This window comes from Pyrgilauda ruficollis, unplaced genomic scaffold (assembly GCF_017590135.1).
Source record: "Pyrgilauda ruficollis isolate IOZ18807 unplaced genomic scaffold, ASM1759013v1 scaffold5, whole genome shotgun sequence".
NCBI lineage: Eukaryota > Metazoa > Chordata > Aves > Passeriformes > Passeridae > Pyrgilauda > Pyrgilauda ruficollis.
This window is the reverse complement of record NW_024526599.1, coordinates 5,649,316-5,665,175: the sequence shown is the minus strand read 5'-3', so window position 1 is coordinate 5,665,175 and position 15,860 is coordinate 5,649,316. Positions and strand designations below refer to the sequence as shown.

At 35.5% G+C, this 15,860-nt stretch overlaps 1 protein-coding gene across 2 annotated transcripts in view; it reads right to left on the bottom strand.

Moving 5' to 3' along the window:
- Positions 1–2,602: 2,602 nt before the first annotated feature.
- GUCY1A1 (guanylate cyclase 1 soluble subunit alpha 1) overlaps positions 2,603–15,860 on the bottom strand; it is a 36,147-nt gene continuing 22,889 nt past the window's right edge. For both annotated transcript variants that reach the window (XM_041479933.1, XM_041479934.1), the window contains exons 3-9: positions 13,215–13,276; positions 11,547–11,605; positions 10,044–10,753; positions 8,113–8,598; positions 7,461–7,604; positions 5,477–5,631; positions 2,603–4,276 (exon numbers count right to left, since the gene is read on the bottom strand). In XM_041479933.1, the coding sequence (XP_041335867.1) occupies positions 4,075–4,276; positions 5,477–5,631; positions 7,461–7,604; positions 8,113–8,598; positions 10,044–10,753; positions 11,547–11,605; positions 13,215–13,276 (1,818 nt within the window). In that variant the 3' untranslated portion in view covers positions 2,603–4,074. The remainder of the gene's footprint in view (positions 4,277–5,476; positions 5,632–7,460; positions 7,605–8,112; positions 8,599–10,043; positions 10,754–11,546; positions 11,606–13,214; positions 13,277–15,860) is intronic.

Genomic DNA, 15,860 nt, shown 5'->3' with positions numbered 1-15,860 from the left:
ATTTCAGATTCTTTCACAGTTTATTATTTCTTTGACTGGCTTTCCAGATTATGTTCCACCCTAACTGCATATTTAACATTCAGATCCTACTGCTTGTGCTCTGGAGAGTACGTATCTTTAAACTGCTGCATCTGGACATAGCAAAGGTTCCAGAATCATTGATTATCTCTCTTCTTTTATTTGTGTTTCAGTATCAGACCAATGGTCAGTAACCTAAGACAGTGGCTTTTACTCTTCCTCCATGCTCTGAAGAAAAGGACTGCCAGTGAACATTTGCAAATAGGATTGGAAAATTTAAAATAAAGCCAAAATCAAACAAACCTTACATCTGATTATTTTCTTCCTATGCAGTTGTAAGCAGGCACACCAACTGAGGTGGTTTTAGAAGTCTCTAAAGACTTATGGCACACACCTTGCAGACTTTAGAGGCAGAAAAGCAAGTCCTAGCTCTCATTTCAGAAAGTTTTTTAGTTCCTGCCAAGCTGACTTAAGATAAACTGGAGCAGACCTTTGAAAGCAACTCAGTACCTCATACACTCTATGGCAAACAGCCACGAAAGTCATTGCTGTTGCAGGAAGCAAATCTCCCACCACTTTTGCAGAACAATGGGCAGGCATTAAAAAAAATGTTAGCAGATGGAGTGGCCTGCTAGGTTGTAGGATGGGTGGGGTTTGAAAAAGGGCCCCCTTGCCAAGATTCAAGAGCAATTCCCTTAATTCTGATGGCCTTTAGTTGGAAATATTGATTTTGCCCCCTGTACTACTAATTGCAGCTATTTCTGGAAAGACTGCAAAAGAAAATGATAGGAGAAATAAACTGGGTTTGGGGGAAGTCTGAATTCTGCCTTCACAAGTTTTCCCAGGAAGAAGTAGATCTGTCCCAGGGGCTCAATTATCCGTGCGCTTCACCGTTCTGTCAGTTTCCGTGACTCCCTTTGCTCTGGTTTTGCACAGTAGTTCAGAGAGAAAGAAAGCATCAGCTCCACACTAATTGCACTTCCTCTGACACCAGCAATGCAAATTTTTTCTGACATCCCCCTGAAATCTTATCAGGTCATGCCTGAATGAAATAAAATTAATTAGATTCCTTTGGTATAGCTTTCACTTTAGCTATGTCAGTGTGAAGATTCAAAGGACCCACTTTTTATTTCAAGGGCCATTTACACTTCTTTGGCAAAGAAACTGCAGTGATAAAAATGTATCTTCCATCACACAGTGCAAGTGTGAACAGGAATCAGCCATGCTTCATGAACTAATGAAATAAAATTTCACACATAACAAAACTGTTTCTGGACATAATACTAAGGTATTTTTATATTCATGTAAATAGCATTGCATAGTCTCTGAAAATTTTCACAATATCATACACTATACTACAGAAGAGATCAACTTAAAAACAGTTCTATTATTTTCTTCCAAAATGTCCCAGTATTGCATGAGTTAAATTGCCTTCCTTGTGTTTATCTCAACAATTTGCTTATTAGCTTTCTGATTCCTTGTTTTTCAGTTTAAATGAAATGATTAATTAAAAGGTGAAAGGAATATTTTAGATCTAAGTGAAAAGATCAATTAAAATATTTGTCCCTTATGAAATACATATTTATTCAGCAAAAGTATTTAAACAGAGGAACAGTTTCAGTGAGACCTAAATTCTTAAATTATGTTTAAAGCTAAACCGACTTATAAGGGATTTATGGTAGAACAGGTCTGAAGACGAGTACATTTTAAAGCACTTTCATGAATCTTTTTCTTAAATATGTGCCTGAATCCTATGTGCCTACTTCCCTTAGACTCAAGCATGTTGCTTTCTGTGTACACTGTGCACCTCATCAGAATTCTTCCCAGAAGGCTGTCACCTAAGGAAGGTTATCAAGAACTGCCATGATGAACATCCCATCTAATGACAGATTTATATGGAATTTGGCTTTGAGCGTGGTTCTCATCCAGTCAGCAATAGCTGTCTTCTAGGGACAAACGGAAATTCCCTCCCAAATGTACTTCCCATTTGGTAGATCTGAGAAATAAATCCTTTTTATTTAAAAGTCTATTTATTTCTTAACAGGGATGGATAGATTCATACTGACCTCAGTAATCTGGTTTAATAACATAAGCCTACTGAACTGTCAGGAGTCAAACACTCCCCCATTTTCTATATCCAGGGGTACCCACATAGGACTGCTAGCAGTCTCTGGCTATTTCTCTCAATAGAACAGAACTGTCTGACCAATATAACACGGGAAAGATCAGTCTCCAAGATTTGCACAGTTCTTGTTTCCTTGAAACACTGCAGTCTAAAGTGTTACAAATACATGTGCCTGTATATATAAATGTGTATATATGTATCTGATCCGTACAAGACAGATCTGTTTACTTATAATACACAGATTTTTCTGGTTCCATTTTTGTGCCACAGAACTATTTCTAAGCATCTTGGATGGATATAGTAGACCTGAAGAAGGATTTAATGGTTCAAGTTTTGTTCAAATGCTCCTTAAAGGAAATCTGAATTGAAATATGGCTTTAAAACATTCTTAATTCTAGTCTCTTCTAAGGTCTTTTCTCAACATTCTGATGCTACATGTATGAGTTTCTACCAAACTAGTAGGATAAAATGGTTTATTGAGCTTCAGAATATACCAGTCAAGATCAGAAAATTAACAAAATAGCACCTTAGTCTAATGTAATTTCTCCCTGTAAATATTAAGAGACCAAATCTGATTTAGTGGTCTGTGGTTTGAAGAGACATTTATGACTTGATATGCCAAACCCCAGGAGCTGAAGAGGTCAGAATAATAATACCTGATACAAATGGGAGTAGTAGTATGTGTATAAGCAGTGCAGTTCTCCAGCCTGCAGTTGGGATCAAACTGTACAGCACAGAGGAATTTCTGGGCAGATGGATCTGCTAGTTAGAGAGGAGGAATCCTAAACTCAGAACTCCTAACTAACTCTATTCTGCCAGTTCCACAGGCAAAGCCTTTAGAATTGTCCACTCATATTCCATCAGCCACAACAGAAAAGCTTGTACTGTAGTAGTATTAATCTTTGTAAACGTGTTCAGATGTTTAAAAGCATCTTTTGTCACCTGAAAATTCCCCTGGCAACTTCAGAGCGAGCATGTGATGGGCATTTCCATAGCACCTCACACCCACATTGCACCCTCAAATAAGGATCAGAGCTTTAAGCTGGTGTGCTTCCATTCCATACAGTCTGACTGGAATTCCATTTCTAAGCAAACATTCCAAAGCATATTTTATTACACTTCTGTTAAAACATTTCAAATTTAAATGACAACAAAAAGAAAACATTTATTGCTGTAATACATAATAACAAGTGGATATTATTATTTTTAAGTACTTTAAAAACCCTAAGAACTAAAACAGTTTGATGATTACAGAGATGTTAGTATGTGATTATACAGTGTTTTAATCTATATCCATTTTATACACAAAATAAAGTTCATGAAACAGTAAGCAGCAACTCTGCTATGCATGTGTATTAGCTACAATTAGCAGCCTGATCCAGAAAATGCTGAGCACCCTCATACTTTGACCAGTCAGTGTGAGAAGATGGTCAGCAGCCTTCTAGGATGGGGCCCAAATGATGCACTGGAAGGAGTATGTGATGGCAATGACAATATTTTAATGGTCATTTTCTTATGGAATCTCTAACAAAATACATTTTCATAGTCATTGATAAGCACCAGCTCACAACACTGCATGTGGCTGCATCACTTGCACATTACATTTCCTGACAAACTGCATATACAATACATCTAGAATTCTCAGTATAGAGAGAACTGTAGCACTTACAAATTACCACAGGGAAAATACAGTTTATAGTAGCATTTCCAACAGTGACGTTGCAACATTACTTTAGCGATTATGTTCCTTATGCAAAGGAGAAATAAAAAGTAGTCAGTGACATACTTCCTGAAATTTTAATACTGGCTTTCAGGTGTTAACAATCTAAAGTGCTTTCATGTTTCATACTGTTTTAAAAATTTTCAATTTATACCAAAAAAAAAATTCCAAATATTTATAAATTTATTTTATACATTTGTGAATGTACAACTTAGTCTATTCCTGTTTCCTCACCAAAAAAATTGGCATTGCCATCTCCCAAATCTCTCTTTTGAAACCAAGTCTGTGAGTTTGTTCCTTGAATATAAGCATCCAGAAAATAGCAAATTCCAGGGATATCACTTGGAAAATTTGGTGGAAGCTCCTCTCTTGAGCGTGGTGTGAACACAAAACCTGGGTATTCCTTTAACAACCTAAAACAAAAATTAAACATATCAATTAAAAATCCATCAGTCACTAAGAACTGCAGATATTCAATAATTCTTCATGTATGGCAGGGAGAATCCAACTTAATTTTTACAGTTATTTACCGGAAATATAAAAAAATAATGTTTACGTGGTAACCTTGACAACCTATTAACTTGTGCATCAATGCAAATAACAGTATCTCTTCTTTTATTTTATCTTGTCAATGTTTTGCATGTAGATGCTATGTTTGTTGTAAATATTTTCAAAAATTATTTAATGCTGAAAGCTAACTCACATCCATCCACACATCAAATGCATCGTAATTAGTATTTCAAAGAAGGGAATACTGTGAACATTATTAATTAAACTATTCAGACCCTCTTATCAATTCTAATATTATTTGGTTTTTCACAGGTTGAAACTGAGACTGGTAGTCTGTAGGGATAAATGTTGATAACTCTTGCCAAAGCTTTCAAACAATTTGCAACATACAGGAGTTGTGCAATATGCCAAAACGTTATCAATATGTGTTTAGAATTGGTGAATGAATCAAAATTTTTAAGAAAACCACCAAAAAAAAGCAGGTTAACACCTCATACACTCAGAAAAAAAAAAAAAAAACAAACAAACCAAAAACAAGTCCACAACAACTATAGTTTACCTATTAATCAAATTGCCTATTTTCTAGGGGTATGATTCAAAATTATTTTCCATATGAGTGGAATGGAAAAACAATCAGTTGGCCAGCACTGCTTATGTTGACATAAGCACTGGTGATGCTAATGCTCTCTCTGTGTTTTAAGAGTGCATGATCAAAAGGGTTACTTTCTCTGTCCTCTAACACCTGTGCTACTTTTTCTAAATCACCTACCCAAGATCATCTAAAGCTTGGCACCATCTATGTCACATAACATATGCTGCAGGGGATGTCAGGAAGGATCCTGTGCCAAATTCTCTGTCTGATGCTGGATGAAGAACCTTGCCACAAGGCATTATCAGATATGTGGCAGTGGGTACAAGCTGAGTAGGAACCACAGACCACAGTCCAGGCTACAGTGAGGGTACCAGAACTCCCTTAAAAAGCAATAATAATTTTGCTTATTTTACCCAGACAGAAAAAAAAAAAAAAAAAAAAAAAAACCCAGGAAGATAACAGACTACTACAGTAACTACTGCAGGTGGACATTTTACAGACTGCACTGTACCTGTAAGTTGTTGGGCTGACATTTATTTTTCTAGGTATACTGCAAGATTCAAACTTATTGGCAAGGGTCACATTATTTCCAAAAAGGCAATAACGAGGCATTTTAACCCCAACAACTCCAGCAAAGACAGATCCAGAATGAAGGCCAATACGCATCTTTAAACAAAAGAAAGAAAACAGCACTATTAGGTAAAATAGAATTGGTAAGGTCAATTTTATAAATTATTCTTCATTTAAAAAAAGAAAGAAAGAAAGAATGAGCTGCTAAAATAAACAGGGTTAGCAGAGTCTCCTTGAAATAGCTGTACTCTGGTCATTACTGCTCATGGAGAGGGAACTAGCTGATGTTTATCTTGTGCTGCATTTTTAGTCAATAATCCTACCATATCAAAAGATGACTGTGAACTGCTGTGAACATAGATCATACTCAGATTTTCGACTCTTACTTAGCTGCTGCTGCTTTCCATGGTTCTTTTTGGTGGGGTGTTTTTTTGAGCTGTGTTCTTTTTCTCATGCGCATTATACATAGGTAGAGGTGTTTTCTTCAGAACAGCATTCTGACTAAATAATGGCATGATGTCAGAAAGCTTGTATGTCTACTCTGCATACTACTCTTTACATATCAAGACAGTATCATACCATTATGAAGAAGTTGCAGATTCTAACTTTGAGTGTAAAAGCATAAAAACTTGCAACAAAACCAAAATCCTGAAATATGTTCATCAAAATGCAAGCCTGATTCAAAGTACGCCATTTGCAGTCACACCTTTTTTTCTTGGCAATTGATATGTACAATGACAGTAGATTGTGTGACAAATTTATTGCTTTCCACAATAGTCAATGTTTTCATGAAGCATTTAATTAAAACAGATGCATGCTTTCATTAAAAACAGATAGTTTCCTTCTAAGAAGCTTCTGTCAGGTACTTACACAATATTACATTTTATCCTTATTTTAAAATAGTTTAAAAAATGTAGTAGTAGTATTTGCATGTAAATTATACACCTGTTATAATATTGCCAGGATGTTTCCAGATTTTTTAAGTGTAACTTAATTTGATACTGCAAAATACAAAAATAACAACATTTATTTATAATACAATACTGTTGTTCTGTGTGATAAATGTGGAACATATAATCCTCTTAATAGCCATTTTCTTTTTCTTGGAATACAAGTATTCCTTAATCTAAAATTAAAAAACCCCAAAACCATTAAGCTTTCTGGAGGAACAAATGAACAGATAAATGTTAAAAATTAACAAATGAAAGGCATAATGAACAGAGACACCTCTATTAAAAATAATAGGATGCCATTCCAGGCCATTTGAACTACATTGAAGGTCCACATCATTTTTCATGCACACAAGCCTTTCTTTTTCTTTCTCAGTAAGAGATAATCCTATATGAAAATTTCAGTACATGTGTAAGTTCTCACTGAAAGAAAGCCATAAATATAATTACCACTGAATTTAACAGTTGCTTTGACAGCATTAACACCATTATCTTATGGTGGTTCAGTATCTGACTGTGAAACAAGAACAGCAATGGAATCCTCTAAAGATGTGTGGATTACTACAATCAGAACGTCTTTGGGCATTCATATTCATAGCTTCTGCGTCAAAGGACTTGGAAGTCTAATTTGGAAAGAGGATTAGTCATTTCCTTAGAAAAGAGAATATTCCATGCCACTGACAGTTTTATTGCTACTGAGACAAGAACTGCAGCACGTCAGATTGCATCTATTGACTTCACTGCCTTTGTCTTTTGGGTTGATTTTCAGATCTCTATTTCACTTTTACCACTCCATGAAACTCTCACCATCAGATCTAAAAAGGTCAGCTTCTCCAGCCACAGTCACTTGATTCCCCAAATTCTCTATGTTAATGCAATGATGTGAAATTTCCTTGAGATAAAATCCCAGAAAGCAACTAAAAAACAAACAAAAAAGCTCAGTTTAAACAAATAAAATACAATAAAATATATGACCTTGATAGGTTCTCCATGGGGAGACACCACCTCATCTGACAGTTCCATCATCTTCAGGGCCATCAGTGCTATTTGAACAGCATGTGTTTCACTTTCTTTGTGTAAGCCTCCAGCAACACAGTAGGCATCTCCAATAGTCTCAACCTAAAACAAGCATATTTGTTCCTTAGACTGTTTGATAAACATAAAAAACTGCCTAACTTCAGTAAGAATTTTACCTACATTCAATTCTTGACTAGATTTTAGTTTTCCTGCAAAATTAAGTACTGGACAAATCCTGCAGTATCATGTAAAAGGAAAAATTCCACAACTTTTATTTATTGCTGGGCATAATTCTAAAATAGTTTTCCTTTTTCATTTACAGTCAGGCATTCCCAGCTGCATTAAACACCTGTTTACTCCAGAGTCACAGCAGTGTCATTGAAATTAATTTTTAAAATTAACTGTTAAGTTTTGATGGGTTTCTTTCTTGGCTGAGTGAACAGCTGTTTGAGTTCACTTTTTTGTTTGTTTGTTTTGTGATTTATTTTGTCTTTCATTTAAAAAAGGTTTATGGCAAAATAATTTTTGGGCCTCTATTATCTTCTGTCCCACTTAGTCTTAATTTCCTTTTCTGCCCCAGAATCCCAAAGAAAAGCAATGAATGGTGTACCTTGTAGACATCTAGCTCTCCACATTGGTAATCAAAGCGAGTATAAAGCTCATTAAGCATGGTGATAACCTGCATAGGTGAGCATTGGGAACAGATGGCAGTGAATCCAACAATGTCAGAAAAAAGCATTGTGACATTATTAAATTTCTTGGCTTGTACAACTTGTCCCTGCCACAGCTGCTGAGCAACCTCTCCAGGAAAAATTGAAAACAGAAGATCTACAGTCTTCTTCTTCTCCTCTTCAAGTGCTTGATGGGCCTGCTCAAGGGTTGCTTTTAGCTTTCCTAACCTCTTCTTCAGTCCATCCTGGGCTCTGGCCTGCTCTCCTATCAGAACAACATCTCTTAAAGCATTGTGAATGGGAATATCAGAGAGGTACAATCCACGTCCTGTAAAATCTTCTAGTCTGTCCACACAGGGAGATCCCAAGAAGAGAATGGCACTGGATTCAAAAATATAGATCATTTGGCCTTTAAGATCCATTACCTGAAACAGTTAAAGAAACAAGAATTCATGCAAAACATGCATGGCAATGGTCTAGAAGCAAGAAATTTTAGAGAAAATACATTTTGTTAAAATGTAAGAAAATCAAGGCTGGTCCACAGTCCTTACATTTTCATTTAGTTGCTTAGAGAAAACATGGGGTGCTGAATCACAGAGCCATCAAGTAAGATCATTTTTATTCTGGTACAAGAGGACCCCAACTTAAGGATAAACACCTAATTATGTCTAAATGTCAGTTTATCTTAGGAAGAAAAGAAAACTGAAAAGAATAATTTTGTGTATTATCAGCAGTTGATAAAATGTGTTACTACAGTGGCCTCTGAATTTCTACTAATAACTAGTTCATGCACCACTTTCTCCATAAGATAAAGTGAGAAAATCTGCTTCAGTTTTATGATAGGATGTTCAGTACTCACTGAAATTTAAAATTAAAGGCAGAAATTGCAGGAATATCCAATTTTAATAGTCTATAAAAGAAAAATATTTTGTGTGAAGTGTTTTTACATCCCTTTTGTAGTCAGTTGTGCAATGTGAAAGATGCTGCAGAGCTTAGCTTAACATGGCTCTGAAAGACCACTTTTTAAATAAAATCAGTTCTTTACTAATAGACATTTGCATATGCAAGTACCTGCAAAATCAAACCTGACTCTACTACCCTTGTAATCATTGTAGTGCAGAAATGGATCTGAGATGAAGTAGCTACAGCTTTTAATAGTAGCTACATTAGCAACTGGGTAAAAGTTCTTAACTGTTCCTCATTGAAGTTTTTGGAGTGTTGAGTCTGAGCTGGTAATTCATCCTGGAGTGCCTCAGGTGTATATAAACTGGAATGTATATAAACTGGGACCAGGAATTAATAAAAACAGCCATTGCATCTTCAATGTTTTTTTACTGTCCCAGGTTATTTGTCACAGACCCAGCTTCAGCAAAGATAGTTGTAATCCCATCAGATGAAACTAAGTGGAACCTCTGGTGATTGTATCTGATGAAAACATCAGAGTATCAAAGATACCAAAACACCAAAGGTTGAATGAGCACAGAAAACACCTTTTTATTTTCCCCAAACCTAGAGCTGTTCCCAAATAACTCAGGGGCACTTTGTTAAAGCTTTTCCTGCCACTGTCTTTGTGCTGAAGATGTCCTTATTCTCAGCAGCATGGCATATCACTGGCTTCATGTCAGTATTTCAAATTATTAAAATGAATCAAATTTGCAATCAGATTTTACTTCTGTGTAAGTCCTAAAGCAGTTTTGACTGAACATTGGCTTAAGAATCTGAATAACATTTGACTACCCTAATTAAATCATTATTATACAGTTGTATCAGATGTAGAGAATGCAAAATGCACCATGTTTTGTGGCTATTTTAAGTCCATCTGATGAAAACAAATTCTTTGTAGAAGTAATGGTGATAAAAAGTCTCTTACCATGGATGGCTTCATATCAGTATTATCCCATCTTCTAACTCGTACAGTAAACTGCATATTTAGCATGGTCATTATTGCACTAAAAGTGCAGCTTACTTTGGGGGTAAGAATTTCAAAATACTCTTCAAAATTTGGCTTAGCTTGAAATTCTCTCCTGGTCAAAAGTCTTCTTATCCCATTTCCAATTTGAAGAACTGACATATCCTTGTCAAACATAAAATGAAATGGGAAAGTCTTACAGAACACAGAGGCAGGAATCACAAGTGAAGACTGTGGTTTACACGGAGATAAGGAAGGTTTTGCACTTTTGACTTGTATAGAATACAGCAAATAAGGCTGATTAGCAAACTCAGTGCAGTCATTATGGAAACAAGGAGGCATGAGCATCACTTCCACCTCAGTTTCATACAAAATATGAGCTGCTGCTTTAATGATACCAGGTAGAATAAGACTTGTGATTTTCTTAGGAAAGAAATAATAAACATTTAAGAAGTCCTGATCTTTCTCCAGGCATAATATGGAGGCATCTTCAAGTCTGTCCTTTTTTCCTGCTTCTTGGCTGTGGCTACTCTGCTTCAGCAGAGTAGTGAAACTATTCAAGAAGTCCTTAAGGGTGCCTCCAATAACCCCTAATATGTGTTCATCCTCTTCATAGCATATTTTGAATAGCTCTTCACCAAGAGATTCCCGTAGTGACTCCACGGGAACACCTGCACAGAACCACATTTTAGTCAGAACTGCACTCATCATCCTGAATCACAGGCTAACCTCCACATTTTTTTCTAAAACAAACAATCAATATCCTGGCCTGATACAGCATTGACACCTGAAGGGATTCTCATTTGGGAGTCCTGGAAACAAAGCCTGGAAATGGGGGGACAATTAATTGGTTGTGGTTTAGAAAGATCAGCGATTCAGTGTTCTTTGTAGAGATGTAGAAAAAATGGATGCAAGTTTTGGCACAAGATTTAACTGAACTCCCTTATTTTGATCTAAAGGAGTAAAATGAGAAGTTTAAAAACTAACATACAAATAACATGGGATCTGTAGATATAAGTAGTATGTGTGGTCCAGTACATCAAATGACCCTGGGAATATTCTGGAGCACTGAGGCCAGTTGGCACTGAATGGTTCACATCATTGCTAGTAAATTTGTTTTATCCAGATAGCTGCATGCAGACTGACTGTTGGAAATGTTCCATTTCTCAAACTGTTACTGGGAATCCTTTGAAAAAGTATTGTCTCTCACAGACCAGCTGTGTGCCTGGACCGTTTAACAGTTTAAGTGTACAGAAGACCATATTGCAGCTTCAGGAAATGTTAATTTACTATTACAGATGTAGCCAGAGTTACATATTACAGAGTTCTCTTCTGAGACACAGTCCTCAGAATATGAAGTAACATATTAGTAACAAGACAAATTTATAAAAAATATGTTATTATATATACATATAGAATAGATACTCTTTTATTTATATATATTATTAAACAAGCTTAAATTACCTGCTGCATTAGCATGATCACTGATTATTTTTTCAAAATCTTCTCTATCACCAGTTTTTCTGCAAAGATCATAAAAATATAATAAAACCCCTAAATTATCAAGATAAATGTGGCAAACACAGTAAGTACAGAAGTTACCTTGTCTTTTAACCCTGTTTTTAAACCTTGTCTTTTGACCCTGTTCTGCTGATCAAATAGGGAGTTCTTAATTAATTCAAAAGGGGGTCTTGGTAGGATCTTAGATTATCCTATGCATTTCTGGTAAATTACAAGTTTTGGTGGTCTGAGCTCAGATTATGGATTTCAGTCAAATGCTATTGCCTATCATTGTAACAGTCCTGGTTTTTTGTTTGGTTTGTGTTTTTTGCTTGAAGCCAAAACTACATTTCCTAATATATTGTAAAATATAATTGGAATTTATATTCAAACATTTTTGGAATTATAGTACATTTAATTCAAAAGAGGTCAGCATGTATTTCTGCTTTGAGAGTAAAAACAAATAACAACTAATAACTACAAAATTACTTGTTCATTGGTAGTAATGTAGATATTTGACACAAAACTGCAGCCCTCTGAGTTCTCTGAGGACCATAAATGTCAAACTGAATGTTTGACTCCAAGTTATGAGAATGACATAGCTTAGATTCATCTTCATATAAGCAATAAACTCCTGATACATGCCTTCTGAATTTCTTCACTGGGAATATCATAGGTATATTTATAGGCAAAAGCAACACAGACATTTAGATTTGTTTTACATTGGCATTATTGCCTCCTTCAGAATATCACAGTAATTTTTTCTTTACAACTGATACTCCAGGGAAGCAACACATAATTAAAGAATGGGAAAACATTCATAGCAATAAGCCAGTCAGCAACTGCAAAGCACATCTGACCCGCTATCTTTGGTTCAGCCAATGTATGTAAAGTGCTTCAAAAATATCAAGTATCATTTAAAAGATACACAGCAATTATCTATTCTTATCATGGTGAGCCAGAGTGTAGTTTCCAACTTGATTATTTTTCTTCACTTCAGAAAGCAGATTTAAACTGATGGGCTTATTTTTTCAGATGCATTCAATAAACTGAATCCTCAGTGTATCATGACATGCAAAGAAATTCTAACTCCCTACAAGGCTCAAATGATTAATATTGGATTAGTACTAAGAAGTGCTGAAAATTGAGCTGAGTTCCTCAGAAACAGAAACCAGAAGCCAAATGAGCTCAGGAAAACATCCAAGTCAGTATCTGTAGTATATGAGTGTTCACTGTATCAGAAACCAAATTCTTTTGTATACTACTGATTGTATTTCAGACTCTTTCCCCAGGATCTTAGAAACACTGGGCTAGATCCATATACAACCATATCTATTGTTTCATCTATGCCAAGCAGTCTCCAAGCTCCTCCACAGACCTTGCCTGCTTTGATTCTCTGTACAATTTGCCCATTAAGTCAACTTTGTGAGTGATGTAAATATTTGTGAATATTTTCAAATAAACTAAATCATTACTAGCTTACATTACATGAAATGTTACACACCAATTTGACAAGATAATTGAATATAAATTCCAGAAGTCTTGATTCCTGGTCACCACCACATTTCTCTATGAAAAACATTATTGCAGTGAAGTTAGTTACAAACCCATTAGTTACAAACACTTACATACCTGGTTTCTTTTATTCTGTGTTTTGCAAGTGTTCTCTGCAGTGCAAGATTTAGCCTTTCAAACTGGGGAAAAAAAATAAGTATGTCATATGTATCTATCTCATTGATGAAAATTTAATCATGAGGTAACATTTCTATACACAGAATTTCTTTGCCATCCTAGGGACTAACAACTTTTTTCCAAGACAGTATTGTTGTTAGAAGCAGCATGTCACTTCTGTGGTTATGGGGTTTACTTTATGTTCATCTCTTCAGCTCCAGTACCACTGAAATTAATACCCACAGTCCATGTGCACCGGTGGTAGTGTATTTTAAAAACAGTGATGTTCTTCAGCTCCAAGTTTTCAGATGGCAATAAAGACAGTGCTGCTAAGAAATACGTATAACTAACACAGCTCTCTATTATTACAAATCTCACCCCCCAAAAAACCACAAAGTACCATGAACAGAAAATTATTTTAAAGGAAATAATTTCGCTGTGTATGCCAGATGAAAATCTAGTCATTGTAGACAGCCTTTGAGAAAGGATTCTCTAATAAAAGAAACTTTAGAGCATAACGAATATTTGCCTTAAAATACTTCAATCCCATGATTCCATATCCCTTCTGCAGTTCCTAATTGGAACAGATGGAACATTTTCCAAATATGTGTATTTCAAATTGTTAGGGCCAGTAAAGCTGTCATATGTATGTAGTCTCTGATATTCAATGCCCAAACTTCCCACACAGGAAGACAGGGTCATATACTGCCATGACAGAATTCAGCTGTGAGGCTTCCTGTGGCCTGGTATTTCTTTGGTCCTCATTCCCTGAAGAAAGCAGGGAATGAGGCAGCTTTTACTGCATCTTTTACTGCATCTTAGATGCAGATTTTACTGCATCTTTTACTTTTTGTATTTCCAGGAGGAAAGTCTGCACAGCCAAAGAAAATATCACATGAAAGAAAGGCACATTCTGGAAATGTTTTCCAAGAAAAAAATCTAAAGTGAATTAGATACATATATAATATCTATGTATATACCATATATCATGTATATGAACACAATATAAATTACATCTGTGTAGAAACTGATACAGTAAGTGGATTGCCATTCAATCCATTACTTACAAATGAGCAATGTTCTCCATATTTCTGTAAAGAAAGAAGCAAGTTAAACAACAACATGCACTACATTATATCCCAAATTTAATCAAAAAGTGGTCTGGAAGCACTTTGTCCTGGACTTCCAAGCATAACTTCCTGTCTCCATGAGAAGTTCACAGTTCCATAGGGGTCATGATGCAGCCCTGTTTTGGAGTTTCCAGTTGGAAAGAAGATGATGTTACTCAATGACATTTAAGTAATGTAAATGTTCTAAGCAATGAAAAATATGCTTCTAAACAAGCAAAGCCCTTTTATGGAAAAATAGGATTAGGAAGATGCTTAGGGCTTGACCCCAAATCAGCATGAGAACAGACTTGAACAAAGTTGTGATGCATATGACTTGAATAAATATAAATAGTAACAATGACAACCTTGAATTTCAGTGGTTCCTAGGGTACGTGGTCATAATATCTTCTCATTACCAGGCTTTGTCCCAGATGATGGACTAGCCTATCGTAATTATGTAATAGGCAACTGCATACATTTATACCACTCTTTAAAGGGGGAAAAAAATACCAGTTATTAAAAATCCCACAAACAACTGTATACTAGAAAAGCAATACAGCAATCCTGACATCCTGGAAAGGTTGCTTTGCCAGTTCATTTTTGGGTTGCAAGTCTTTTCCTTTATAAATTTAGAGATCAGTTTAAAGGGATGCATTCCGTCTGTATAAATGCAGCAGAGGTAAAAAGATCTGCATAATCAGATCTGAAAATAGATTTAACAAAACTCCAGCACTTTAAGTAAGGTACACTGTATGTCCAAGTAATGGATTTGTAATTAAATGAGTGTACAGAATTGTCCATTTGCTATTTGTAGTCCCAATATGTCAGTCAGTTCTTTCAAACCTCCCACTGAATTTGAGACAAGGCCAAGAGCTGGATATTAGAGAGCTCCATTTTTCATGTTCTTTTTACAGAGATAAACCATGGTATTCATCTCCACTCAAGCAAGCCTGGGTGTGTTTTCAGTTAAGTTGAGCAGAGACATAAGAATATCTTTGTGGTAAATACGAACAGTAAAGGTTTTAAAAATAGTATGACAGGAGGTTAGTATCACAGCAGATGGAAACATCTATTTTAATTTTTTTGTGATAATGATTAATGCACTTAGCAGTTTGGATTTAGTTAGGTGTACTGACGAGATGACCACATAATTTACATAATTAGGTAACAAGGCAGAATTTCTATTACTATATCTCTATGTTAAAAAAATGGTAAAAAAAGGATGGATTTAAAAAGAGCAATTAAAAAGATCAGTGGAAGGTTGCAAATACAAGGCAAAAGTAAGGGAAATACAGTGGAAGGAATGGTGTGTACAACACAGATTGTGGGAAAATTATGTCCAGAAGGAATGGAAGTGGATTTAAACTAGGGAGAACTACATAAGAACACAAACTTTTAAGTCAAAGCAATTTTATAAGGGTTTATATCTAAAGGCAGGCATAGAGTGCTTTTTTAACATTTATAGTTAAATGCTATTAAAGTTTTACTTAATATCTAC